The 27,983-nt window shown below is 49.0% G+C and overlaps 1 protein-coding gene across 2 annotated transcripts; it reads left to right on the top strand.

Annotated features, from left to right (window-relative positions):
• Positions 1 to 292: 292 nt before the first annotated feature.
• On the top strand, positions 293 to 3,102 carry Irf2bp2 (interferon regulatory factor 2 binding protein 2). Of its 2 annotated transcripts, none has more exons than XM_034522837.2 (2): positions 293 to 1,356; positions 1,963 to 3,102. In XM_034522837.2, exons 1-2 carry the CDS (start codon positions 408 to 410, stop codon positions 2,676 to 2,678), a joined length of 1,665 nt encoding a protein of 554 aa, XP_034378728.1. In that variant the 5' UTR covers positions 293 to 407; the 3' UTR covers positions 2,679 to 3,102. The 2 variants fall into 2 exon arrangements, with proteins under 2 accessions (XP_034378728.1, XP_034378727.1); XM_034522836.2 differs by having other exon boundaries at positions 295 to 1,404.
• Positions 3,103 to 27,983: the final 24,881 nt, after the last annotated feature.

Below are 27,983 nucleotides of genomic sequence, written 5' to 3'. Positions count from 1 at the left end.
TGAGCTGCCCCGGCGGCTGCCCCGCGTGCCCCGTCCCTCGCGCGGCTCTGCGCCCCCGGCGCCACCGCGACCTGCTGCGCTCGCGGCCCGTCTTTGCCCCGGTCTGGAGGCCCGAGCCCGCGGCCCCGGCCGAGCCGCCGCCCCCGCGCGCGCCGCGCCGCCCCGCCGCCCGTGGGGACCTGCAGCCGCGCCCCGCCGCGCGCCCGCCGCCCCTCGTGCCCCGGGGGCGCCGCGCGGGCGCCGCGCCGGCCCGGGCTCTGCCGCCGCCGCCTCCTCGCCTGCGGCCGCCGCCGCCGCTAGTCGCGCAGACGCGGGCTTGGGCCGGCCGGCGCGCGCGCGCGGGGTCCGCGGGGGGCGGCGGCGTCCCCTCACCCGGCTCCTCCTGCGGCGCGGCGGGCTGTGCGGACATGGCCGCGGCGGTGGCGGTGGCGGCCGCCTCTCGGCGCCAGTCCTGCTATCTGTGTGACCTGCCCCGCATGCCCTGGGCCATGATCTGGGACTTCACGGAGCCCGTGTGCCGCGGCTGCGTCAACTACGAGGGCGCCGACCGCGTGGAGTTCGTCATCGAGACGGCGCGCCAGCTGAAGCGTGCTCACGGCTGCTTCCCGGAGGGCCGCTCCCCGACCGGCTCGCAGCCTGCAGCCTCCAAGCCACCCCCACTGTCGGCCAAGGACCTGCTGCTGCAGCCGCCGCCGCAGCTGGGCCACGCGGGCGCCGAGGCCGCGCGCGCTCAGGCCATGGAGCGCTACCCGCTGGCGCCGGACCGTGCCCCGCGCCTGGCCTCCGACTTCAGCACGCGTGCGGGTGCAGGCCTTGCACAGTCTGCCGCGCCGCAGCCCGCGCCGGCGAATGGCATCCTGGTGCCCAACGGCTTCTCCAAGCTGGAGGAGCCGCCCGAGCTGAATCGCCAGAGCCCGAACCCTCGGCGTGCACACGCCGTTCCGCCCACCCTGGTGCCTCTGGTGAACGGTTCCGCCGCCTTGGGGCTGAGCGGCCGTGCTGCGGCCACACTGGCCGCGGTGAGCGGTACACCGGGCCTGGGAGCTCAGCCCTCCGACTTAGGCACCCACAAACGCCCGGCGTCTGTGTCGAGCGCGGCGGCGGAGCACGAGGCGCGCGAGCCGAGCAAGGAGAAGGCACAGCCGGCACATCGGAGCCCGGCCGACAGCTTATCCGGCGCGGCCGGGGCGAGCGAGCTGAGCGCCGACGCTGCAGGCAAAGGCCGCGCGCCCGGGGAGCAGGACTGGGCCAGCAGGCCTAAGACGGTGCGGGACACGCTCCTGGCGCTGCACCAGCACGGCCACTCGGGGCCCTTCGAGAGCAAGTTCAAGAAGGAGCCGGCCCTGACTGCAGCAGGCAGGTTGTTGGGTTTCGAGGCCAACGGGGCCAACGGGTCTAAAGCAGGTAGGGGCGGCAGTGGGGCGAGGGAAGAAGGGATGAAGGGCCTGGAGTTAGAGGCAGCGCTTGCGCGCCCGCCCACCCGTGTGTGTGTGCGGCAGGGGGGTCCATTCTTCCATGCACAGTTTTGCCTTAGTCCAGAAACAACAAAACAGCCAACTTCCTGGTCGGCCTGGGGCTGAACCAGAGCTTAGTGGCAACGTGGTTCCTCTGCTGAACCAGCACAACAGGGATGAGTCAGAACGGGTTGATAGCAGCGACACGGGGTTTTCCTTTCCCAGCACATTCTTGGATGGAAGCGTGAGGGCAGCAGTCACCCTTTAACCTGTCTGTTAATGCAGTCACATGAGCTGGTTTGGGGTTGGAGCCTTTTAGGCAGGCTCGCATGACTTAGCTTACCTAGCTTGGAAGTGGTGTGCAGGCTCAGAGCCCCTTACTAGGGGAGACGTTTGAAGCTGTGTTACAGAACTTGAGTGCTAGGTGTGTTTTTGGAGATGAGAGGTGTCTCTTTGGGGGTTACATTTCCATTAATTTCCATTTTCTCCCATACTTGCCTCTTTCCAGTTGCAAGGACAGCAAGGAAAAGGAAGCCCTCTCCAGAACCGGAAGGGGAAGTCGGGCCCCCTAAGATCAATGGCGAGGCACAGCCTTGGCTGTCCACTTCCACAGAAGGGCTCAAGATCCCCATCACCCCCACATCCTCTTTTGTGTCTCCGCCACCCCCTACTGCCTCTCCTCATTCCAACCGGACCACACCGCCTGAAGCGGCCCAGAACGGCCAATCCCCAATGGCAGCCCTGATTTTAGTAGCAGACAATGCCGGAGGCAGTCACGCCTCGAAAGATGCCACCCAGGTTCACTCCACCACCAGGAGGAACAGCAGCAGCCCGCCCTCTCCCTCTTCTATGAACCAAAGAAGGCTTGGCCCCAGAGAGGTGGGGGGCCAGGCCACCGGCAGCACTGGAGGACTGGAGCCGGTGCACCCTGCCAGCCTCCCAGACTCCTCTCTGGCAGCCAGCGCCCCCCTGTGTTGCACCCTGTGCCACGAGCGGCTGGAGGATACTCACTTTGTGCAGTGCCCGTCTGTCCCTTCGCACAAGTTCTGTTTCCCTTGCTCTAGACAAAGCATTAAACAGCAGGGCGCTAGCGGAGAGGTCTATTGCCCAAGTGGGGAGAAGTGTCCTCTGGTGGGCTCCAATGTCCCCTGGGCCTTCATGCAAGGAGAGATTGCCACCATCCTCGCTGGAGACGTCAAAGTGAAGAAGGAGAGAGACTCGTGACTTTCTGCGTTCAAAAAAGCCCATGGTTACCCTTAACTCAAACTTGTTGAACTGTATATAGATCTCCATACATTATATATATATATATAAATATATATATCCAAGACAAGGGAAATGTAGACTTCATAAACATGGCTGTATAATTTTGATTTTTTTGAATACATTGTGTTTCTATATTTTTTTTGACGACAAAAGGTATGTACTTTAAGGCATTTTCTTCTTTTGTTAACGTTGTTAGGCTGTCTGTGCTTGACTCTGGGTGACAGTTGCTGTTCTATGTAGGCTGCGACTTGGCTGCTTTTTGTTTTTGTTTTTTTAAAGAGCACTTGGCAAACAAATGCTTCTAGCCGTATTTGTATGCACTTATTTTAAAAGAGAAAAAAAAAAGAAAAAAAGCCAAATACATTTTTTTCTGACATTGTAAGATTGCCTTACTGTCTGTCATTTCTCCTCGCTGGCCTCTCTCAGGCTGAAGGCCTGTTGGTGGAGGACAATGGGAAGTGAGTGGAAGGGGACACCTGTCAGAAGGGCATGCCCCGCGGGAAATGTCACTCACCTAGCAGGCCCTCTCCGAGGGAGGGAAAGTGGAGTTTGAATCTTGTCAACAGTTCAGTTCTTGCAATATTGGTCGTCAGAGGTGCTGCAGAAAGGTTTGCAACATTGTGTGTCTGGGTTTTTGTTTTGTTTTTTTAATCAAAGGCAAGCTAGCCTTGTTCGCTCTGCCCACGTGACCGGTTGTAAGCTTTCAGTGCTGCGTGCTCCTCCTCGGTTGCCCCACCGGTGGTTCCAGCTGTAGCAGTAGTTGTCAGGGTTGTGTGGAAACCAGGTGGCATTACTGCTGACTCCCAGCTCAGCCTGGCTCTGCAGTGCCATTGGCCATCCTGAAAAATTCTGGGGCTCCTTACTGTTGCAGGCCGGGTGAACTTGTGGGATTGGATTCATGTCTGTTGCGTGTTTTTCTTCTTTTTCCGGTGTGTTTCTTCTACTTGTCCAGTTCTTGCCTGCGTGTTGTCCCGGTTGTGACAAGTGCTTACCGCAGTGTGTACATTGACAGTTACAGCCCTGGGTGCTGCCAGGAGGATCTGTGGGCATGTCAGTGGTGGGGTACAGGAAGCCTGCAGTTTTTCCTTAGATGTGTATGAAATACTAAGAGAATAATACTGTTCTGGAAAAAAAAAAAAAAGAACCTAGTGAGAACTACATACATGAAGCGTTTTTACATAAGCAAGCCCCACCTCTAACTAATTTTAGAAGCCTCTTGTAAACTAGTTTCTTTTGGTCACTGTTTTGCCTTAGTGAAGTGATTGTTTTTACAACAACAGGTCATTAGCTATCAGTAGTGGTGTCCTTAGTGATGATGGTTTTGTGGGTCTTTTTTTTTCTTCTTCGTGATGTTTTGCTTTATTGTCAACAGGAACACTACCCTAAACCCTGACTGCAGGTGTTTGTAACTTGGCCTTGTAGGCTCAATCTTGGCTTCTAAGTCTACTATGGTTTGTGTGTTGTTCACAGCCTGGCTTCTGTTTGAATTTGAAAATAGAGGTTTTCACCAGTTTGCCATCATTTCTGGTTTCTTTAGTTTTTTTGGGTTTTGTGTTTTTAAACTGTTTTTGTTTTTTAACCTTTTTTTACTTAGTTTTTTGGTTTTGTTTTTTAAAAACTGTTTTTGTTTTTAACCTTTTTTTTTTAAATTTTTTTTTTTTAAAGTAGTCAAGTTACTAACACTTGACACTGCACCAAATACAGTATTTTTTGTCTGGCTTTTCTTGAGTGCACCTCGACCTCTGGGTTCTTGTTACTAGTCGTGGTGTTACAGACAGGCTGCATGATAGACCAGTTGGTTCTTACTGTGACTCAGGTCCGTCCCACTGGTCTCTCTGAGGCAGATGTACACACACACAGAGCAGAGTCAGTTTCACCTGCCCGTAAAGTCATTTGTGAAGGGCCCAACTATTATGGTCTGTACTATAAATGTGTTTCTAAGCACTTTATTTACAAACTGGAATTTGGCCTCATAGATGTTACAACTAGATTAGTCATTTGACCTAATTTGCCGTGGCTGTCTGTAATCTCAACACAGATAAGGTCTCCAAAAACAAGAAAATAAAGAACCATCCTGCTGAACTGGAGAAGTCTGTCCAGCTGCAGAAACGGCCACCTGTGGTTTCTCTGCGAATAGCAAGGAGGCCAAACCTGACCTGTTCTAAAGGGGCTGTAGCTTGAGGTTAAGGATGGGCTTCAGAAGGCTTTCAGCTAGAGAGTTGTCCAGGAGGGGGTGGGGCAAGGTAGGGGTAGTCTTTATCTGGCCTACTCTGAAACTGGTCACACGGGGACCTGGGTTGGTCTTGTCCTTGATGGCACCATGTTTGTAGTCCACAGCTGGGTAGAAATGTCAGTTTCTTAATACCACTCTGGCTGTGAGTTTAATGCCCAGAATACTGGGGGATGGGATTGTCAGGCTTTTTTTTTTTTTTTTTTTTTTTCTTCTTTAACAGTTTATAGAATTTTAACAGGTAGAGTTAGTGTCTTTCATGTGGCCTCACTCTGGAGTTATGAGAACATACACATGGTTTACAGCTTTTCTATATACCTTTCCCTGGCCACCAAGTATTTTGAAAGTGTGCCACCTTTAAACCTTTATTTTTTTTTTTTTTAAAGTTGGTGATAATTTTTCTATCTATGATGAAACTCAATGTCTACTGAAATAAGTGTAATCTTAGCTATCAACATTATATTTTAAAACCACGCTATGGAGAGAGATCACCTGCGTTCTGTCATTTGTCAGATTTTACAGTACCTTTTTTTTTTTTTTTCTTTTAGCATTAAATAAAAATAAAATTGGGAGCACTGAACGTTTTCCAAGGCCTTTTTTTTAAATTTTTTGAAACCTAGCTCAGGGCGGTTGTTGTGGTCATCCCTAGCCTAGAGGGTGTATGGGGTTGGGGTTTTCAGGACAAGTAAGATAAGAGACTACAAAAGGGCCGCTCTGGGAAGGAGGGGGGAGGGCGGAGTGGGAGGGGCACTGATAGGATCTGAGCAGCAGTCACCTGGGAAGCACCAGCTGCTTTGCAGCCTGCAGCAGAACCACTCGGCAAGAATGGGTTGGAAGGAGCTGAGATGCCTGTCCCAACCTGGATCTATCTTATCTTTGAAAAGTTTTGTGACACCTTGGGCCATAGACAAGTACGCTGGGAATGGGGGTGGGGTCTACATTCGGGAAAGCTGTGGAATGAGGTGTAGGCAGGGCCACGTGAGAGGCTTGTTTAGGTGTGAATCCCCAGAAGTATTTAACTGGCACTTATCACCATATAGTAGGGAATTCCTGCAGGATACACGTTTTTGTTTTTTTGGTCTCTTGACCTGCGGTCAGCGGTGTGCTCCTGTGATGGTGAGTGGTGACATTTAGGAAGAGCCCAAGGCTAGAAATAAACACTTACAGTATGTTTTAAGATGGCATCAACTGCACCTTTTTGGGGGGGCGGGGGAGGGTCCTGTGACTTGGAAGGAGGCTATCCCATGTATATTTAGTTTTTTTTTTTTTTTCATTAGTAGTCCACTGGATGCATTTTTCAAAAAGCAATGAATGACTTTTTCATTTAATAACAAGAAATAGACTAAACTTAGCTTTGGTTTTCTTGAAAATGCTAGTTTGTTTTGTTTGTTTGTTTGTTTTTGGTGACACAATATCTCTTTGAGAAGTCACTTTAAAAAAAAAATTTTTTTTTTAAAGCACCTTCCAAAGATGAGTAAGTGATTACATCCAGGTCTTTGGTTAAGTAGACTAGGTTCTTGATGTGGGGAGGAAAGGGTTAAAAAAATTGGGGACTCCTAGTTCTGAGACAAGTCTTCCACTGGTCAGTGTTTCTGCACATGTGGATGAGTGAAATGCCCACCTTCCTGATTACACGGAATCCAGCAAAACGCTTGGGTAGCCACTGTTGATCTGAGGTCACCCTCCTCTGCTTGCCTTCTGTTCATAGGAAGCTAGAAGACATGTTTCTCCTTGGTCACAGACCAAGGTCAGATGCTCAATGAATAGACTCATACCTGTTTCATCACCCAGGGTTGTAGATGCAGCCCATGGTTAACTCTTGAAGGGCTGCTGCTTAAGCCTACTGCCAGAATTAAGCTGAGAGTAGAAGCAGAGATATAAAGGTCCCAGACTGTCAGTCATGCAGGTCCCACCTTCCTGTTTTCTGGGGGCAGCCTGCATCTTCACCCCCTCCAGAATACCCTTCACACACACACACACACACACACACAAACCACGTAGGTTATAATTAGACACTGGAAGTTGGAGATGATTGGGTTTATGGATTACCAGTGGATATCTCTGAATTCCCAGCTAAATACATAGTGGGGGGGGGTATCACACACACACCCCACGCTGATCATTAAGACTGAAGAGTACATCAGTGATGGAGCACTTGCCTAACATGCATGAGGTCCTGGGTTCAGTTCCCAGGACTGAAACACCTCAGCCGTGGGCTTTTTAACCCGGCAGTGTCACCTGCCCCTGAGACAGCCCTATTCAAACACCACTTCCCTCTGATTTATTTTGAAAGTATTACAGCTCTTTAAAAAAAAATTATGAAATTATGTTTGTAGGGTTTGTGTGTCTGGTGTATTTAAATCACAACATGGTGCCCTCTTAGGGCAACAAGAAAGGTATTTTAGGGCAAAAGTACCACAGAGACATAGTGGTTTTTAATTATTTGCACATGGTATCATAAGGACTGTTTGGGTTTTTGTTTGTTTTTTGAGACAGTCTCATTGTATAGCCTGGAACCTGCTTGGTACACCAGGCTGGCCTCAACTCAAAAGTGATCTGCTGCCTCCTGAATTCTGGGACTAAAGGCATGCAACACCATACCTGGTTAAAAAAGTGACCTTTTATTTTGAATGAAAAAGTCAGTAAAATGACTTTTGACATGGTATAAATTTCTCCTGTGATACTACCTTGAATGTGTCTGGGGAAAAAACAGGCTGGCCCTCTGTAATGCACACTAGCTCAAAAATCACAACATCCAGTGGGAGTAGAATCTACCCCAAGACCATTGGAAACACCTCTAGATAGATTAGATCAGGAGACCAAGATGACAGGATTCCAGAGCATCAGGTACTGCCTGGCCTTTGAATGGGGGCTGTAGAACTGAGATCGTAAAATACACACAGTACATTCTCCACAGTGAGCTAATGCATCCTGTATAGGGTAATACCGCCACATTTGAATATTTCTAAATATAGCGTACATTTTGTGCAAAATATCTTGTTACATAATCTGGAGATCTTACCCCCTTAACCACTCTTACTTAGCAATTAGTGATTCTAAGGAAGTCATTAGTATCATTAACAGTTCAGATGCTCACTGGGGGGACCGGGCACAGATGAGTCAAGCTATACCGGATGAGCATGGAGGCAACAACCTTAGCAGGCAGATATTTAGGTCACTGCAGATTTCTCTGCCACTTAGAAAACATCTTTCCTGCCGCAGCTCAGTGCCTTCTGAGCTGTATGTGTGTGGTAGCAGTGTCTCCAGGAAAACAAAACAGAAACGGTATTTCAGCACAGCTAAGGGCTTCGGTTTATCTTAATGTTTGTTGGTTGGTTTTGTTTTTAGAGACAAGGTTTTTCTGTACCCCCTGGCTGTCTTGGAACTCTATTGTAGAAAAGACTGGTCTCGAACTCCTGGAGATCCAGCCTCTGCCTCCCAAGTGCTGGGATTAAAGGTGTGCACGACCACCGCCCAGCTCTTAAGTGAGCCACAAGTTATGCTCTCTTATGACTTTTAAGTGTGCTATCAAGAGATCTGCAGAACATTGAAAGGACGATTGGGATCCACCTGAGTTACAATAGTCAGCCATCTTGGATTGAGTTGCTACTGGGAAAAGACTCCTGGGGGTTGAGGGAGCGTTCCACCCAGGCTGTTACCCCATTTTGTTATTTGTGCTGCCAACAGCAATTCAATTAGCCTATTGGGCGATAAAAGATAAAGATTTATTGTACCCCATATACAACTGAAATCAGGATTTCACAGGCGGGTCACAGTCGTTAGAGACTGTTCTAATAAGCACCATATGGGTGTCTGCACCATTCTTTTTAACACCCCCAAGCAGCCACCTCAAGCTACAGCCTAATTTAGATCCACTTGTGAGGTTAGGTCAAAGCCACCGGGTGGAAAGGCCCCTTCTTTTGGCCAAGGGCACAGTGTACAGGTTGGTCCACAGAGGCTCCCCTACCTACCATGAGTGTGGGAAATAGCGTAGAGGCTAACTCCACACACAGGAGAACGGAATGTCCTAGAATTTATATACCGAGCCACAGCAGCTTTCTGACCTAGGAACACAGACGGGCATGCGCACAATGCATGCATTGTGCAGCACACAACGGCCATGCTTTGGCTGAGCATCAAAGCGGCTGCGTCCTGCCGCATCTGCGCACAATCGCGGAGCCCCGGTCGCACCGGGCGGGGTCAGGCTAGGGCTCTTCCTTTTCCCCTTTTAACTTTGCGTGGCAGTTTGGAAGCAAGGCGTGTTTTAAAAAGAAGCCTCCAGCCCAGCCAGCCCCAGCCCCTGTTAAAGAATTAAGCGGGTCAGGCCCAGAGGAACTACACGGAACTGAACTCGCCGCGTGGAGGGGGCTTCCACTCCCTCTCATCCAGGACCGCAGATGGACACGTGGAGGCTCCGGTGCGCCCACGGCGCGCGCGCCCTACCCTGTCACACTCTGTTCCTGCTCCACGAGTCTCTACCACGTTCCCCGCGCACTCCGCTCCACTCTGCCTCATGCCCTGCCCCACTCCGCGATCCTCGCCCCAATCCACGGACCGCTTCCCCACTAGGCAGACCCCTCTCCACCCCGTGCGTCCCGCCCCACTGCACGGGCGGCGCCCCGCGCCAGCTGCGGTGCTAAAATTAGCGTCCCGCGCGTGAGTTGGCGCCCGCAGGAATGCGCGCGCAGGCCGGGGCAGCGCGTGCTGCACCAAATAAAGTCAAAGGCTCGTCTGGCGAGGGGGGCGCTGGCGCCTGGGGCCCCCGAGGGTCACACGCGGCTGCTTGAGGCCGCCAGCGGTTGCTGGTGGGGATTTGCGAAGTTTACAGAAGCCTCCGGACAAAAGCTGCCCAAATGTCACTCCGTTTTTGGAAACCATCCTGCCGGGTTTTTAGGGCTGTAGCTATAATAAGCCAAATGTTTCATGCTGGTGCTGTAAACATACGTGTCAAAGGGACGTCCGTGTGAGCAGAAAGCATACCCATGCTGGACCATGTTCAAAGTGCGGTTGGGAAGCAAGCCTCAGGACACGTCCATGTGGGAGTTCCCAAGTCCGATCAGGCGATATATCAGCTGGCTGTCCATTCGGGCATAAGTTAATGTAATAATTTAAGGTGAAAATAAGTGTTTGAGGTGCTACCCAGTTAACGTCACATTTTTCTGAATTATTCAGTTTAACGCTCTGCAGACCAGTACGGGAGGCAGGGGAGGCGGGGACGGAGAGAAACAAAAATAAGCCCCGTTTTGTTGCTGTTTTTTGTTTTGTTTTAAATACCATTCTGTTGAGTGTGGTGGCGTATGCCTGGAATCCCAGCACTGTGGAGGCAGAAGGGTCATAAGTTCAAGACCAGCCCGCCCCTACATAGTGAATTCCTGTCTCAGAAGGAATACGGAGGGGGTGTGTGTGTGTGTGTGTGTGTGTGTGTGTGTGTGTGTGTGTGTGTGATGACATTTCTCTCTCAGCAGTCTTGGAGCAGATTGTGCCTATCCCTGGGAGATAGGGACCTCCTTCATTCAGGCCTGAGTGACGTAACAGCTTGCCATTGCTTAAACAGTGATTGTACCACATGGATGGGACACTAAAGAGTTTTATGTGTCTAGAATCCTACTCACAACCTGACTGAAGACTTCCCTCACACACAGAGAGGCAATTGTGACAGAAATCAAAGGCACTGTGCCCAGATTTTATCAAGGAATCTTGAAGGTTTCCTGGTTCAAACTTCTGAGAGAAAATTCCCGTTCTTTCCCTGAGGCTGTGTGTCTACAGCCAGAGGCTGTTCTCATGAGGACACAGAGTTCTGTGCTGAGACATGAAGTCTTAAGATCCATTGGGAACACACCTCTCTGCCTATGCTTCACACAACAGTTGCCACACAGGGTTGGGGAGTCTTCACAGACCACGGCCATCTGAGGGTATCATGTACACTTGCCTTGATTATTAAAACAACAAAGCAAAGCACTATGTATTCACCCCGTTGAGGAGAAATGGGCAGTCTCCATGACAGAGTTCTGATCTGAAAACCTCTAGGTGTGCACTAACAGGGTGCTGGGTTACACTAAATAAATATTCTCCTTTATTATGTGAATGTGGGTAATGAGAAGTCCCTCTGAAACACTGGAGAGCAGGGCGCCCCCTGCTGTACTCACTCCTGGAGAGCAGGGTCCTACAGGGCGCCTCCTGCTGGGGATCAAAGGATATTTTTCATTGGGTATCAATACCGTATCCCGTGCAAGCTTACTTATTTCATCAATGACCTTATAGAATAAATGACTCCATTGGAGATGAAATAAAAAATATGATCCACAAATAGAGGAGGTGAATACTGTCTAAAAATAATCCACTCAGAGGTATTCATAGACAGTCTCTTAATCATACTGTTGAGCCAACAGCAGGTTGTCATTGGTTGGTCCACCTGTGACTTTAAAAGCAAGGACTGTACTCATGTGGTTGTGAGGGATGGAATATGTTAGGTATATTGTATTTTCTAAAAGCATTAAACAAAAAAGCAATAAATGTGTGTGTGGGGGGGATCAAAGAACCCCTTCATTAGGTTAACTTCAATGAAGATGTTCTATGTGTAAAATTTCATTTTATTTTCTGACGAACCATGTATCTTTGCCCTGGAGCCAGTGTATCCATAAAAAAAAACTAAATAAAAACACGGAAGCCATGAAGAGTTGGTCAACCACAACTTTGTAGCTTGAGAAGGAACTTAGTCAAGGTGTCAGTGGCAAACCAGGCCACCCAGTTAGCCCCAGGTGTTTCTCTTGTGTCTGCTGAGGTTGTGGACGAATGGGATGAGGTTGGGACTCTCCATGGCCCAGATGAACCCCAGACATTGGAGCAGGAAAGAGACAGCATGTGTAAGAATGGCGACTGGAGAGAAAGCTTCTACCAGACCCCAACCTGCTCCTTGTGTTGTGTGTCTTCACTAATTGGTTCACCTAATATCTCCCTTTACGCATGTGCCTCCTGGTAAGGGACTGGGGATCAGGGACGTGACTCAGTTGGTAAAGTGAGCAAACTGAAAGCATGAAGACCCGAGTTTGGATCATAGCACCCATGCAGAAAAGCTGGGTGTGGCGGTACACAGTGTCGCTTCTGCAAAAAAATAAAAAATAAAAATAAAAAAAAAAGACTGGTACACAATAGAAACTCCGCACTGGGATGCAGGCTCATTGGCCAACAGTCTAGCTAATCACTGTGCTCAAGGTCGGGGCGAGATCTTGATTCAAAATAACTTGGTGAGCAGTAGAGGACACACACACATAGACAGGGACAAGTGCACTTGCGTACACATATGCACACATACATGTATGCACACATACACATATGCTTACCTATGTCCCCACCCCCAGGCCCCCACATGCAAAGAATATGGGCTAGAGTATAATGGCTTAATCTTAAATGACACCTCCCTCTCTTTCTAAACTTTTGTGTTTAGTCTGCTGAGAAACAGGTTAGGGATGGGATGGCTTACCTCTTGGCCTTAAAGAGGGATTAACAAAGTTAGGTAGTACACAGCCCATGATGCTTAACGCTTGGTGACTTGAGATGTGTTCCTTGTGACTAGATCAGGTAGGTGCAAAAAGAGTCTTCTGTTTGTTTGCAGAAATGACTGTTACCCTGCCATGCATCTGGCCAAATTCCCATCCTCCCCATTAGAGTGCCCCCGGATTCACTCCTTTCTGCCCACATTTCCCTCTGATTGCTTCACCCAGCATCAAGTGCTCGAAACATATTTACATACAGGCTTTCTCCCAAACATCTCTAGATTCAACTTCCCCTTAGGTACCAACCAGCCTGTACCAAGCAGCTTGCTCATCAAATTCAGTGAGCTGTCTAGGTGGGTTTTTTTTTTTTTTTTTAAACCCGTTGTGATATGTGCAAAATTGAGCTCCTGCTCTCATGCCTGACTCCTTCCCTCTGTTTTCCCAATCTTCATGCAAGTCGAAATCCCCTTCACATTGCTTGGGCCATAAGCCTTGAAGTGACCTGACTCGGGTTCTTATCACAACTACCTGGTCAATCAGCACATCCTTGTGTAGGAGAGACATATATTCAACAACTCGGCATGGTGGCACACACTTGTAAACTTAGTTCTTGGGAGGATCAGAAGTTCAGGGCCACCCTCAGCAATATGGCTAGTTCCAGACCAGCTTGCGCTATATGAGATCCTGTCTCAAATAAGTAGGAAGAAGACAAACAACATGTTGGAGACTGACGTGGCGGAGCCACTGCGGTGCCTGGCGTAGAATACCTCCGATGCTTCACAGCCCTTCTTCCAGGTTCTGCCCATGTCTTCTGAAGCTTATTCTCAGACTCAGCAGATAGATGAACCTTTAAAATGTGGGTCTGGGGAATGGAGTGAAGGCTCAGCAGTTAAAAGGCTGCATTTCCAGAAGACTGGGGGTTTGATTTCCATTGCCCGCGGTGGCTGGCAAAGACTTGGAACTCCAGTTTCTGGGCGCTCTGATGCCCTCTTCTGGCCTCCATGGACACTGCACACAGGTGGTGCACAGACATCCAAGCAAAAACACCCACACATGAAAAAAACCAAACCAAACCAAAACCTTTAATTTTCTTTTAACATAGGTCTGATCTTTGATCTTCTTTCTTCTTTACTAACATGCCATTTAAAAAAAAAAAAACTTTTGTGTCAAATGCTTACAAGGCTCTGCCTCCTCCCAGGCATGGTTGCTGACCTTGCTCATTCTATTTTGGCAACATGGCTTCCTTGTTGCCACCTCAGATTGCCAAGCATGCTCCTACCTCAGGATCTTTGTGTGTGATCTCGCCTTGGAATATTTTTCTGCCAAATGTATATGCTTTGAACTGTTCTCACCAATACCCAAAGCTGGGTACTCTATAAAGAAAAGTTCTGTTTAGTTCACAGTTGTTTTTAAACATTAGTTTGAGATAGACTCTTACATATTCCATAGGCTGGCCCTGGGCTCCCTATGTAGCCAAGGATGACCTTAAACTTCTGATCCTCCTGACTTCTTTTCCCATGCTGGGACGATAAACATGTACCACCACACCCAGGTTATGGAGTACTGAGGAGGTTTGAACCCAGAGCTTCATGAATCACAGACGGGATTCTATCCGCTGAGAAACACCTATTCTATCTATTGAGAAACACCCCAACCCCCTTTGCTCACAGTTTTGAAGGCTGAAAAGCCAAGATGGGCAGCCTCTCCAGTTTGGTCCCTTTGTGCCTCAGGTACAATGGGATGTCAGCACAACATCGCAGCAATCGTGAACATGCACTGTGAGCCACTGAGTAACGCAAACACATTATTTTTGTTTGTTATTGTTATTTAACTTGGCGTTAACCTTCCAAGCTTTGCTTCGGGGATTAAATTGGGACTCCTCATTATATGTAAGTTATAACAGAGACCCTTGAGTAGTTAGTTTCTCCTCTGACCTGATGATGCTTCCGAACCCTCATGTGACCCTAAAGACACAGAGTTTTCTGGGATCTGGTGCTCGTGATTCAGCTATAGCTGGAAGTCACTGGGTCCTGTGTCTTTTGTATCCTGCAAGATCACTGCCGTGAGATCCACAGCAAGGGCCAGGAGGTCAAAGGTTCCTGGAGAGGCTGCAGATCTTCTCTGTGGCAAGGCTGAGAGGATCTGCCAGGGTAGCCTGCTGTCCTTCACACTTGGTCCTATGGGAAGTCCAGTTGCAACAAAGAAATGGGAATATAGAGAAGGCCTGGCAGTGATTAGTGGTGTCCTGTGGTGTCCAAATTCAGCTGTGCTCAGGGCTCTCCCAGGGTTGTCAACACTGTCCAACTACTCTGTGGTTCCTTATAAATAACTCTGTCAGATGCCATAGAAACCCTGGGGAGATGGCCCCTCTATCAGGAGAGAAGAAAGGGCATGAGGAGGAGAAACTAAACCGTCTCCACCCTAGGATCCCAGGTGTCACCATGGAGGCTCCTGCTTATCAGTCCCCAGACCAATACAGGCATGAAAAAGAACTCGTGCTGCCAGAGACCCAGGATCACCCTGTATCACTAAGTCTCATTCTCCACCCAGGACCGGGTACATTGCTCTTGGAAAGGTTCTGGAAGGTCCCATTGTTATTAAACCATAGCTCTCATTGGCTGCTTCCCTCTCGTGGCCTGTTGCAAGACACTGGGCTCTGCCTCAGCTAGCCACAATCCCTTGGAGTTTCCCTCCACCTCAGGCCTCCTTTAGAAATGGAGAATCCTATCATAATCACTGGTCCTGAGGTGAGGGTTCTTCTGACTGCCCTAGACTCCCTGTCTGTCACCTTGCAGTGTCTACCTAATCTGACCCCATGCCATGCCCTTATCTTGGGTTCTTTTCTGAACTGTGCTTAATACTTTTGGAGCCTAAGGACATTTCTTTTACCCCAGCATCACCTCTGAAATCAATGTCCCAGGGCTTGTTCCATCCTACTGAACAAATATGGTGTCACAGAGTTAACTGGCATTCTCAAGTTACAGGGAACTAACATATCTACATAGAGAATTACCATTATCAATTATTATTATTGTTTTAAAAGATTTATTTAATTTTCTTTTATGTGTATGGGTGTTGTGCCGCTGTGTATGTCTGTGCTAGGAATTGACCCAAGTCCACTGGAAGAATGGCTAACGTTCTAACTCCTGAGCTATCTCTCCAGCTCTTATTATAGTTTTCTGAGACAGGGTCTTAATATGGAGCTGGCCTTGAACTCACTATTTAGTCCAGCCTGGCTTTATACTCAGTACAACCGTACTGCCTTAGTCTCACAAGCGCTTGGATGACAGGTGTGATCCGCCATGCCTAGATCTCTTTCCCCCTGCCCCCACCCCCATCTGAGAGAATGAGGATGCTCTCAGCATCGTGTGTGTGTGTGTGTGTGTGTGTGTGTGTGTGTGTGTGTGTGTGTTGTCCCAAAGAGGCCCGAGGTGAGAACTGAATCCCCTGGAGTTACAGAGGTCTGTGAGTTACCTGATGTGGGTGCCGGGAACCAAACTTGGGTTCTCTGGAAGGAAACAGGCCCTCAATCACTAAGCCATCTCTTCGGCTCCAGGATCTTCCATTTTTTATTTTGAAATATTTGGGGATTTTTGAGTCTGCAGGGTTTTGCAGCTCAAACTGGCCTCCGACACAGGATTCTCTCTCCAGTGTAGGTGCTCTAATTACAGGCAAGGACCTGCACCTGGTGAGTGATGAATCTTAAAGACTCAACTTGCACAGGGATGGGAAGATGGATTAGCAGGTAAGAGTGCTTGCTGCCTAAGCAGGAGGACCTGAATTCAAACCCACAATGCTTATGCAAAGTCAGGCATGGATGGCTGCATGCCCACCTATAACCACAAGGCTATTGCTGGGGCAGCCTAAGTTCAAGTTGAGAGAGAGGTGGTCTCAAGGGCCTAGAGTAGAGAGTGAGAGAACAGGATACTTGACACGCTTCTCTGCCCTCCATGTGTGCACATGGGAGCAAACCCTTACACACATACAAAGGGGAAGTGTGGAGGAGGAGTCCACAATCTATACACTAGTGATATACCGGTGTTTCCCCAAGGCGCTGAATGTGTTCAGGTCGCAGACTCAGGCGGTTTCTGTGCTGTCAGCCTAAGGCCCCATCCTTCTGAAGAAAACCTTGTTCTGCCCTGATAGCTTTCAGCTGATTGGATGAAGCCTGGTTTACTCAGCACCCACTGATTTAAATATCAATATTTACAATTAATTCTGATGAATAATAATAATAATTAATAAATTTTAAGTGCCTCCACAGACATTTCTAGGTTTGACCAAACAATTGGGCACACTAGCCCAGCGAAAATGGCCTAAAAGTGGTCGCCATGGCCATTTCTCTGCTTTTCTTCTCTCTCGATCCTGCGCTTTCATACCATGATCCCCCTTAAAGTTTCTGGTACTTTCTTGTGCAAATTCACAGAACACTGGCTCAGTAGATTTAACAGTAGAATGCCTATTGCAGCTGAAGAGTCCACAGATGTCCAGGCTTCAGGTCTACTAGCTTCATGTCCCCTCTGTGGTGTTGCATGACTTTTCGAAGGTTTAGGACACCAATGAACCAAATAAAGTTCTCCACCCCAAGTCCAGTCTGGGGAAGCAGTGAGTGACTTCAGGACTGTGGTGACTTTGGGCAGCTATACCACTGAAGGGTTCTCACCTGAGCCAACTTTTCTCCGCCTTTATAATCTGGCACCCCCTAAACAGATGCAGCTACACCAGGAGAGCACCAGGACTGAAATGAGGCAGGCGTCTCACGAGGCCTCTTTTTCCAGGGAATTCTAGCAACCACATCACTACATACCCACATATTGTTCTGTATCTCATTGCCGTGATTGGGATTCAAGTTTTTCTGAAGGGCACCGTGGCAATTTGGCTTCCAGGGGGGTGGTGATGGTCATGCCACATAAGAAGAGGATAAAATACCTATGGTGCTTAGATTCCAGAACAGGGCGAGAGAGAGAGCCCTTATCTTCTTTCTCATTGGCCAGGTCCTGATTATCTACCCTGTGACCAAGATGGTATCTGCTGTGACTGACTTAGATATGCCCATGTTCTAACAACCCCAGAACACAGAGATGGGACTTCCCTCACCAGCCTCTAGCTAAAGGTCTGTCCTGGGGCATAGGGGACATTATTACTGCTGGAATCAGCTGCTGTGTGGCTGAAAGAAGGGTGGACAGTGTGATAACTGTGACACTTGCCCAGTCACGCAAATGCTGAAGCAGAGGTGCTGTGCTGGCCAAACTCAGGGGATTGAGGATGCCAGTGGGAACTCCTGGAAGCAGGGGCGTAGGAGCTACCGGAAGCAGGGGTGTGACACATCACGGCCTGATTAGGGTGGCTTGGCAGGGACAACGAATGAAGGAGGGATGTGCCACGGGGAACATGTTGGGGCAGCCCAGCAAAGAGGGCTGCCTCAGAGATTCTAATCTATAATTTGTTTTTGTAATAAAAACAAAACAAAAAACACCATCAAAAACAACATCAGAGGTGACAGGATTCAGATCTCAGCAAGCTGGAGATTGCTACTCTGCCCTTCCCTGTCTACACATCTTCCTGTCAGGGCAGTTTCTGGCACACACCTGCCTCAGGGATGCCAGGGGAAGGAGGTTGGGCACCTTCACCGGAAACGAAACGACGTGATTCCTTGTGCACACATCTCTCTCGTACAAGGCACACAGAGGTTGGTGTGGCATCCATGTGTGGTGTGCAGGCTTGCCTCCCGAGTTGAAACCCACCCTCTTCTTTTGAATGCTTGAGAGTGATTTATTTTTGGTCCTTTATCTCGTGCATAGAGAGTGAAAAGTTCAGGAAGTATTAGTTCTGACATGCTATGAGGCAGAGGCTCTAAATCCCTGGCCCTTTGGCTTATGGATTGGCCCACTCCCATTCTTCCTTCGGGGTGCACGAACATGAGAATCTGTTGTCTTTGTCCTCCCAGTTTCATGAGAAAAACAAGACAGAAGAGCCAACACGATTAGCCTGGGATCCCTAGACTAGAAAGGAATTACGCTCATGGCAATGATATGTTTGGCCCATTGGTTAGGCAATTTTGCTTTTATGAATCAGTTGTAGCGACGGCTGAGCTGAGTAAGATGTAACATTGCTGTCACTTTAAACCATGTGACCTGTGCACAGACCTTAGTATCTGACAGAGCAGGTCTACCTCCTCTTCCACATGTGTGTTTGGGTTCTTTTTCATTTCCTCCCCTGCTTTCCTTCCTTCCCTTTCTTTCCCCCTCCTTTCACTCCCTTCCTAGCCTTTCATTGCTTTCGTGTGCACACATGTGCACAAGGCAGAGCTGGTCATTAGATATCTTCCTATCATCCTCTATATCACCCTCCGCTCTAATTTTTAAGATGATCTGTTGCTGACTCGCTAGTCCGTGAGCTCCCAGGATGCACCTGACACTGTCCCCGTCCTTGTAGTGAGATGACAAGAGTATGCCACCATGCCTAGCTTTTTCACGTGGGTTTCTGGGATCCAAGTCCAGGTCCTCATACTTTAGTGACTGAGCGAACTTCCCTGCCCTGCATTTAGCTTTTCTCAGAGGTTTGCCAGCCCCGCCGAGCGTGCAGAAGAGTCCACAGTCCACAGTGTCCAGTCAGGTGACAGCACTGCTTGCTTTCCTCTAGCAACCCTATGAACAGGTGCCGATTGGGGTTTAAAGTCCACGCAATGTGCTCTCAGGCCAATGCCAGGGGCTACAATCTGGACTTAGAAACTGCCAGAAGGTAAGAGGAGTTTCATAAGTGTGTGCAAACACCTTTGAGATCTTAATAATATATGGGGCTGTGATCCTGTCTCTCATTTATGTGTTACTTTTTTTCCTTAGCGCAGACAGAGGTCATTTCATAAATTACACATCACTGGTTATGGATTGTCTCCTGGTTTATAGCCAATAGGATAATGCCGATGGTTGCAATGAAAGATCATGGGGCTTTTGTTCACAGAAGGATGTTCTGAAAGCCGAATAATCACTTTGAAGGGGATATAAAGAGCCTGGATGAGACACCGTAGAGACAAGGGAGGGAGGAGACACAATGACATGGGACAGATGTGCTGCTTGGAGTAGGGAACACTGACAGGTCCTCAGTTAGGAGTTAATGATGAGGAAGTAGGGACTGGGGCTGTGGCACAGTCCCGAGGACCTGAGTTGGGAACTCAAGCACCGGCATAAAAGCCAGTCATGGTGGCCTGTGTCTGTAACCCCAGCTCTGGTGTAGGGTTGGAGAAAAGAAGATTCCAGGGGCTTGCTGGTCAGCCAGTCTAGCCAATCAGTGAGCTCCAGATCCAGTGAGAGACCCTGCCTCAATAAAATAAGGTGGAGAGCAATAGAGGAAGCTGTCGGTGTCCACCTCAGGCCTCCATATGCACATGCACGAGACAATGTTTTCCTACACACAAGAATAAAAAGGCAGGTCTTCTATGCAAAGGATTCTAAACACCAGCTGTCTCATGGGCTAAATTCATTTGACCAACGTTTATCATATGCAGTCTATAGGTGAGGTACCAAAGACTTTAGATGTGAGTTTTTAAGACACAGCAGTCCTGTAGGCTTTTGGAAAGATTAGCTGGTCACAAAGGAAGCAAGAGCAAGAAGAAAAAGCAGAAACAAAGGAAACCCTGTGTGTCAAGCATGGTGGGACCAAGCATGGTGGAGCACACCTCTAATCCCAGGACTCAGGAAGCAGAGGCAGGCAGATCTGTGAGTCTGAGGCCAGTCTGGTCTATATAGTGAGTTCCAGAAGAGTGTGAACTACATTAAAAGACTATCTCAAAACAAACAAACAAACAATCAAACCAACCAAAAAACCCCACAACAAAAAGCTAGAGCCTGCCACCAACACAAACAAAAATATCCACAACAATTCACAATTTCTCCTAAATAAGACACTTAGGAGAGTTCTGAGCCAATACTTAGAACGGGCCTCCCCCCCCCCCCCCCCACACACACACACACAAAGTACTCGATCGTTTCCGTAGTTCTTCCTCCTGGCAAGCACTGGAAGAAAATAAAAATCGGAACTCAGAATCTACTTTGAAAATTCCATGAATGTCACTTTGCAGATCCAACCTATGACACACAGGAGTAGGTAGGGGTAGCCATGTTGAGAAAGGGCCTGTTGAAGAGGAGCGGAAGTGTAAAAGATAGCTTCCTGAAAAGGACAGAACCAAGTAGGCAAGCGAAACGATCAGGCAACACAGAAATTAGCATCAAGGGGCTGACTCAAGCAGTGTGAACAAGAGGACCTGAGTTCAAGTCCTTGGCACCTATGTAAAAAGCCAGGCACGGCGGGCGGGGTGTGTGTCTATAACGTCAGCCTTGGGAGGAGGGGTGCATTGACTTCATTGGCTAATCAGAGGTTCAGGTTCGGCGAGGGACCGCATCTCAAAAAATGAGGAGACTATTAAAGGAAGATATCAGACAATGACCTCACACACCCATGAATACACATCTGCAGTTGCAAGTGCATACACCACGCAAACATGTACATATAGCACATACACGAAGAAAATAGTATGAAGTATTTGGGGGATGATGAAAGAAGAATCTGCTATATGCAGGGTTCAAAGTCAATGAGAGCTGAAGGGACATCAAGTGTGAAGTGCAGGGTAAGGTGGGCCTTCTCAAAGCCAAGACTGGTGTACGGGAGGGACACAGGACCCAAGTGTGTCCAAAATAATGGTGGCATGTGAGGGAACCCTCTATGGCAGACACCTTTATGTTATGCAAGGCGCATAGTAGACTAGCCCTGTTTTCAAGGTGTGCCCTCAGGGGGTGACAGGGAAGCAGTGAGAAGAAAGGGCTCATTAGGCTTAAGAGTCCTACCTACTCAAGGATGTGCACAGGAAGGGGTGGCTCCCTACTCAGTGATGTGGACAGGAAGAGGCGGTCCCCTACTTAGAGAGTGAACAGGAAGGGGCGGTCCCCTATGCAGGGATGTGGACAGGAAGGGGTGGTCCCCAATGTGGGGATGTGGACAGGAAGGGGCGGTTGCCTACTCAGGGACGTGGACAGGAAGAGGTGATCCCCCCCCCATGCGGGGATGTGGACAGGAAGAGGCAGCTCCTTACTCCCTGGGATGTGGACGGAAGGGGCGGTTCCCAGTACAGAGGCGTGGACAGGAAAAATGGTTCTCTTGAAAGGATGTGGACAGGAAGAGGCAGTTCCCTACGCAGGGACGTGTGGACAGGAAGGGTTGGTTCTCTACACAGGGATGTGGAAAGGAAGGTGCGGTTCAGGGAGAATGACTCTAGGGTTATGAGAACGAAGATGACACATGCGGAGTAAGTGTGCAAGAATGCTGTGATGCTAAGCTGAGACATGCCTTGGACCGAAAGGAGAGCTTCTTCTTGCCCCCACCCCTAGGCTCAGCAGGGATGGGGTGGGTTACACCAAATAGCATCTGGGTGAAAACGAGCCAGGTGGGAACGGAGCCAGGAGCTCTGGGTCCAGAAGAGAAGGAGGTGTAGGTTGAAAGATGCCATATGGACAAAGCCAGCACAGAGTTGATGGTCAGGAACCAAACAACAGTCTCTGGTCTGGATACACAGCAGAGGGACCTTCAGTCCTTCAGCCTGCGGGGCTGTTCTGTATGTGCCTACAGATGAGACTTGCCAGTTCCCGCCTCTACTGACTCAGTTGCATAACATACATGGCATAGCTAGTCATGTGTCCCAGGTGCTGTGGTGTGCGCCAGAGCAGAGGGAGTAAGGCAAGGGCCAGGCCTTCAGAGAGTTCCCAGCCCACATGAGGTTGGCATGGATTCATGGATCGTTATGAAATGAATGGAGAGACAGTTGTATCGAACTAGTACTCAAGAAGGTAGGGGGAGTCCAAGCTCTGGTATGGGACAGCGCAAGCAGAGGGAGGAGTAATCGAGACTAGAGATGTCTATCAGAGGTCTGAGCATGAGAGACTCTGACAATTCATGAGGTAGCCATAGCCTAAAAGGAACCAAAAAAATAAAAATAAGCAGTGGGTGACACAGCGAGCCTGTTGTAATATGGTGAAGGTTAGTCTTTCTTTCACGAACCTGTGGCCTAGACAGATGGCAAACCAAAGGGTAAGCACAGGGATTTTTTCAGAGGGCATGGACTCCATACCACATGCCTTGCCCAGAAGTGTTACCCAGAGCTGGAAACCAGGCCTCCAGCAGCTCCGTCTCCTGCTCCTGGCATCTGGTGCATGGTGGCAGAGGGCAAGCAAGGCCAGCAAAGAGACCTGCCCTTGCCGTATCACCTGCTCAGATGCCCCCTGTCCCTCCAGCAGCCTAGAGAGGAATCAGGTGGTGGGCAATTTCTGGGGTCTGTAACATTTCGCTCCTATTTAACAGTTCAAATGTGAAATGTCCCCACAGACCACATGTTAAATGCTTTGTTCTCAGCTGATCGCACTACTTCAAGGTGTAATGGAGGCACCTTGGAAATGGGATGAAGAAGGTGGGCAGATGAAGAATGCCTTTGAAAGGTCATCTCTGGTCCCTGATCTCTTTCTCTTTGTTTCCTGTCCACCATCAAAAAAGAATCTACAACCCAGGCTGGGGAGAATGCCCATTTGGTGGTAAAGTGCTTGCTATACAAGCATGAAGACCTGAATTCACTTCTTAAAACCCATGTAAACAAACAAACCAAAAAAAAAAAAAAAAAAAAAAAAAAAAAAAAGCAGAGTATGGCAGTCTACACTTGTAGTCTAAGCACTGGGGAGGCCGACACAGTCATGTCCCTGGGCCTTTCTGGCAAGCCAGCCAAGGCCATTTGGTGAGTTTCAGGATAATGAGAGACCCAGTCTGAAAAGAAACAAGGTGAGAAGGGCCTGAGGAACAACACCTTCCTGCCTCCACATGCAAGCCAGACAAATGCATATGTATACACAGACAAACAAACATTCACACATACATACTGTTGGACAACACCCTCAGAGAGCAGGAGCCGTAGGGGTGGGGCCACCTGAGAGGTATCTGCATCCAAGCAAGCCTCTGTCTCCACATTTTTTCCTTATTAGTCCAATAATGTGTGCAAGATAAACTCCCCAGACCCCACTTGTGCAGCATAGCATGCCTGTATGACATATAGCACATGACATATGCCAACATATAATATGCATATACAGCATACATACTTCATACCCTCTCCACCTGTAACACACACACACACACACACACACACACACCACACTATTTATACCCCAAACCTCTATATTCCCAACACACCTACACAACATGCACACCATACCTCACACTCCCTACACACATATAAAACATGCATACACACATCTCATGCTCTACATACATAACACACATAGACAACATACATACACACACCTTACACTTCCTCCACCCCAAACATATATACACACAACACGCATGCTTTACACATTACACACTTCACATTCCCTCCCACACTATACACGCATATACACATAGGACACACAAAAAACTCACTCCTTCCACACACAACCCACACACCATGTACACAACACATACTTGACACACATACACATGCTACACACACACAACTCACAACACATACCTTCCATGTATCATACACATTTCATACCACCATGTACCTACCTTCCACATGTACACATCCATCATGCACACCACACATCCATCCTACCACAGACCATACCATACATAAAAACACATGCCACACACACAGTACACACACCACACATACAGATTTCATACCTTCCTATTCCACACCCACATATGTACACACATATATCACACACATACACAGGCTAGCCCACCACACACATACCACATGCTCACATGTATACACACACACACACACACACACACACACACATCACATGCACAGTGGCTGGGGAAGCACAGAGCAGCAGGTCAGAAGTCGATCTTACAGGAGAACAAGCCCCTAGAACAAAAAATGCTCCTGCCAGCAGGGATTTTATTTTACAGTTTCCAAATGCTAAGAGAATCCTTCCTTTTTTTTTTTTTTTTTTTTTTTTTTTTTTTTTTTTTTTTTTTTTTTTTAATTCTCCCTTACAGGTTTAGAATTAACGCACTGAATGGCCTGCCCCTGGGCTGTCCCTGAGGGCCCTAGCCTGTCACCAGCACCTGGAGCTCCAGATCCTGCCCAGTAGGCTTACAACCTGAACTTTCTATTTCTGAAACCCCAGTTCTCAGTAGGCAGCACTCACTTTGGGCCACAGACTTCTGAGAATGATTGCATGTGTCAGCTGCTAAGTCACATGGCCTTCAGCCTGGCCCCTTCCTGAGGGTGACAGAACTTCTGTTGGAGCAGATGAATGTTACTGTCACAGAGAGGTTGACACCCCTCATAATGCCACCCCAGGCTCACCACAGTCACCCAGAAGTGCAGCTTAGTCCTGTCATGGTGAATCAGTATCCCAATGCCCCTGGGTCTCCAAATACCACTGGTAGAAAATTAATGGAGTTCGGCTCCTTCCGTTTAACTCATCAAGGGACTGGACCCCCTGATGAATATGTAGTTTAATTAAGATAATCGCTCCCATTTAAAGAGAGCCTCAAAGCAAGAATTGAGTCTCCTTATTTCCTTTTTCTTTAAAAAATAAAGTCTTATTTTTAATTATGTGTATATGTACGGATACCTGCATATAAATTCAGGGAGCCTTGGAGACCAGAAGCATCAGTCATACGCTCTGGAGCTAACATTACAGGTGGTCGTGAACCTGAGGTGGGTGCTGGGAGCCAAACTTGCATCTTCTGGAAGGAAGTAAGCATTCATTACTCCTGCTCCATCTCTCCAGCCCTTTACTCTTTGTGTGTGTGAGGAAGTCACAGAACTTACAACAGCCTTTTCCACCTCCTGCCAGGTGGGTCCGAGGGCTAACTTCAAATGTCTGGCTTGGCAGCAAACACTTTCACCCACAGAATCATCTTATCAGCCCAGGTCTCTTCATTTCCAAACCAGTGTCGCCTGCCACTCAGAGCCAACCTTCAATGAACGGTGTATTTACTCCCATTTTAGGGACAAGAAGAGGAAATTTACTGCACAGGGATAAGAGAAGCAGACGGTGAAGACAAAGGCCCAGAGCCCGGGGTCCTGGCTTGCAAGCTGCTTGCATTTACTCTTTGTCCAGAGCTCCCAGCAGCACACAAACATCCGCAGGGAAGAATGTTTCCCAGCATGCATTTAATGAATAGGGTGGCTTGTGTACTCGAAACGCTGGAAATAGATCCTCACCGTGGAATGTGGAATGTGGAACAGACAAACGGAGAATGTGGCCACGCTCAGCAAGGCGGGACTCACCCCACACACAGTCCCACGCTGGCAAGCTCTCTGGGCTGTTTGGAAGCTTTTTTTCCCCCTTAGGGCTCAGAACATGGTGGTACAAAGAGCCTTGTGTTATGATCTCAACACCACTATTAATATCCTGTGGCCCACTGAGCCCTGATCCCTTGGCTAGGGCTCTCCCAACATCTCAAGATGGGAAAAGTAACCCGACTTGGGGGGGGGGGAGAGACAGAAAGACAGGGAGAGAGAGGAAGAGAGGAGAGGAAAGAAGAGGAGAGGAGAGGAGAGGAAAGAAGAGGAGAGGAGAGGAGAGGAGAGGAGAGGAGAGGAGAGGAGAGGAGAGGAGAGGAGAGGAGAGGAGAGGAGAGGAGAGGAGAGGGAGTGCTCTCATTTACAGCCCTTGAGTCAAGAATTTAGAAACATGACCACAGCCAAAGCCTCAGAGGCCTCATATCAAATGTTGTTATTTTTGGGCAGCTTGAAAATAAAGCTGGTTGTGGGATGGGCAAGGTGCCCCAGTGGCTGCTGCAGGAAGCAGGAGGGGGTAGGAGTTCTGCAGGGAGAGGGTCATGTCTGGCTCTGCCTGTTGAGCTCCTCTGAGAAGAAACTGAGAAGCTACACACTCTCTCTCTCTGGGTTCAAACCCCCCCCCCCCCCCCCGTAAAGGCTTTAGGGTGGTGACACTTCCCTCCAGTTTTCCCGGAGGCAGCTTGGCACAGTGTCCACCCAGATGACTCTGGGTGAAGAAACTTGGTGAAGCCTCACTGTCCCTCCCCTGGTGTGTCTTTATTTAAACAGCTTTTCCCATGACTGGGAGCTCCTTCCCCTCTGTAGGAAATATGCCCACAGGGAGGTATTTTTATGCTCCACCTGCACTGGGTGAAAGGGAACCCTGGTTTAAGATGTCACTGATGATGCCTCTCTCTCCTCAAGCCCAGCAGAGCTGTGTCTGGGTCGCAGCCGAGGCTCCTGTTTGGGAACACAACTCACTCACTCTGTCTCCCCAGTCTCCATGCTTGGCCATCCTGCTTGGACATATCATACCACATACAAACAAATGCACACAAATGCACACACACAAACAAGCACACATGTACATAGCACACCCAAATGCACTCGAGCATACACACACACACACACACACACACACACACACACAGGATTAAATAATAAAATCCCATGTCAATCCCAGGAACCCTTCCTTCTGTCGAGTACACAGGACAAATGAAAGTCACTGCCCCTGGGCTTCTGGCACGTTTGGTGACCTGAAGGACTTCCTCTGCTCAGTGACCACATACAGACATCACACAGGGCCAGGAGGTAGAATATGGAGAGCCACTTGGTGTACAGAGCCCAAGAGGGGTCTATGTCAGAGATGAGGCTACAAGGAAGGTACTCCTCCCAAGCCTGCTTCCTCAGGCTCTGGTGCAGCTACTGTCCTCTTGAGTGTTCAGCCACCTATAGCTCCTTTGAAGAAACACATGTCCACTTCCTCTTCTGCCCCTCTCCCTCCCTGCTGGTTCCCTCCATTAAGCCTTCCAGACTGGAGCTGGGCAGTTGTAGGGACTTTCCACTTCCTCGGGCAGTCACTGTCCTCATGACTGTGCCTGTGAATCCTGTGACAGTCACATATACTTCGGGTGGAATTTGTAATAAGCTGAGACTGTCCATGAAAGCCAAATATTAATATCAACCTAGAACCTGATCCCAACTACACTCTGCAGAAATTAAGTGTGCTCCAAGTGCCTACCCTGTAGACCATCTACCTCACCCCTCCGTGTGCCCACTGGGGAACATGTTAAAATACAGAGTGAGTCCAAGACCCCAAGGGTCTGCATTTCTGACAAGCATAGACTGGGCTTTGCTGCTGCTCTAGAGGGCCACTGTTTCTGTGGGAAGGGGTGGGCCCCTTTGTCCTTAAGGACCAAGATGGTGCTGGATTTGACCTTGATCCCTCTGTGCTTGGCACCCCTCCCCTGGGGCATTTACTAGTGACAACATTCCAGGGAAGCATCCAGAGGGAAGGGCATTTGTTTTGGTTGGAAGTTTCTCAGTGGGGATGACATGGCTGCTAATGTCTGTGGTGCTGGGAGATTCTTCTCAGCTTGTTCACATCGTGATGGACCCGGAGAACTCCACCTGGAAGCAGGGCTAGGCTATCCTGCTCCGAGACTGGCCTCCAGCGACTTCCACTAACCATGCCACCTGCCCCAAGGGTTCTACAACCTCCCAAAACAGCATCACCAGCTGGGGACCGTTGTTCAAAAACATGAGCCCGTGGGGGA

Source organism: Arvicanthis niloticus, chromosome 18 (assembly GCF_011762505.2).
Source record: "Arvicanthis niloticus isolate mArvNil1 chromosome 18, mArvNil1.pat.X, whole genome shotgun sequence".
NCBI classification, from domain to species: Eukaryota; Metazoa; Chordata; class Mammalia; order Rodentia; family Muridae; genus Arvicanthis; species Arvicanthis niloticus.
This window is presented reverse-complemented; position numbering and strand designations above follow the sequence as displayed.

Coding starts and splice junctions, on each gene's coding strand:
- Irf2bp2 (XM_034522836.2), top strand. CDS start 408: ATGGCCGCGGCGGTGGCGGTGGCGGCCGCCTCTCGGCGCCAGTCCTGC. Junction 1,405..1,962: donor GGCCAACGGGTCTAAAGCAG/GTAGGGGCGGCA, acceptor GCCTCTTTCCAG/TTGCAAGGACAGCAAGGAAA.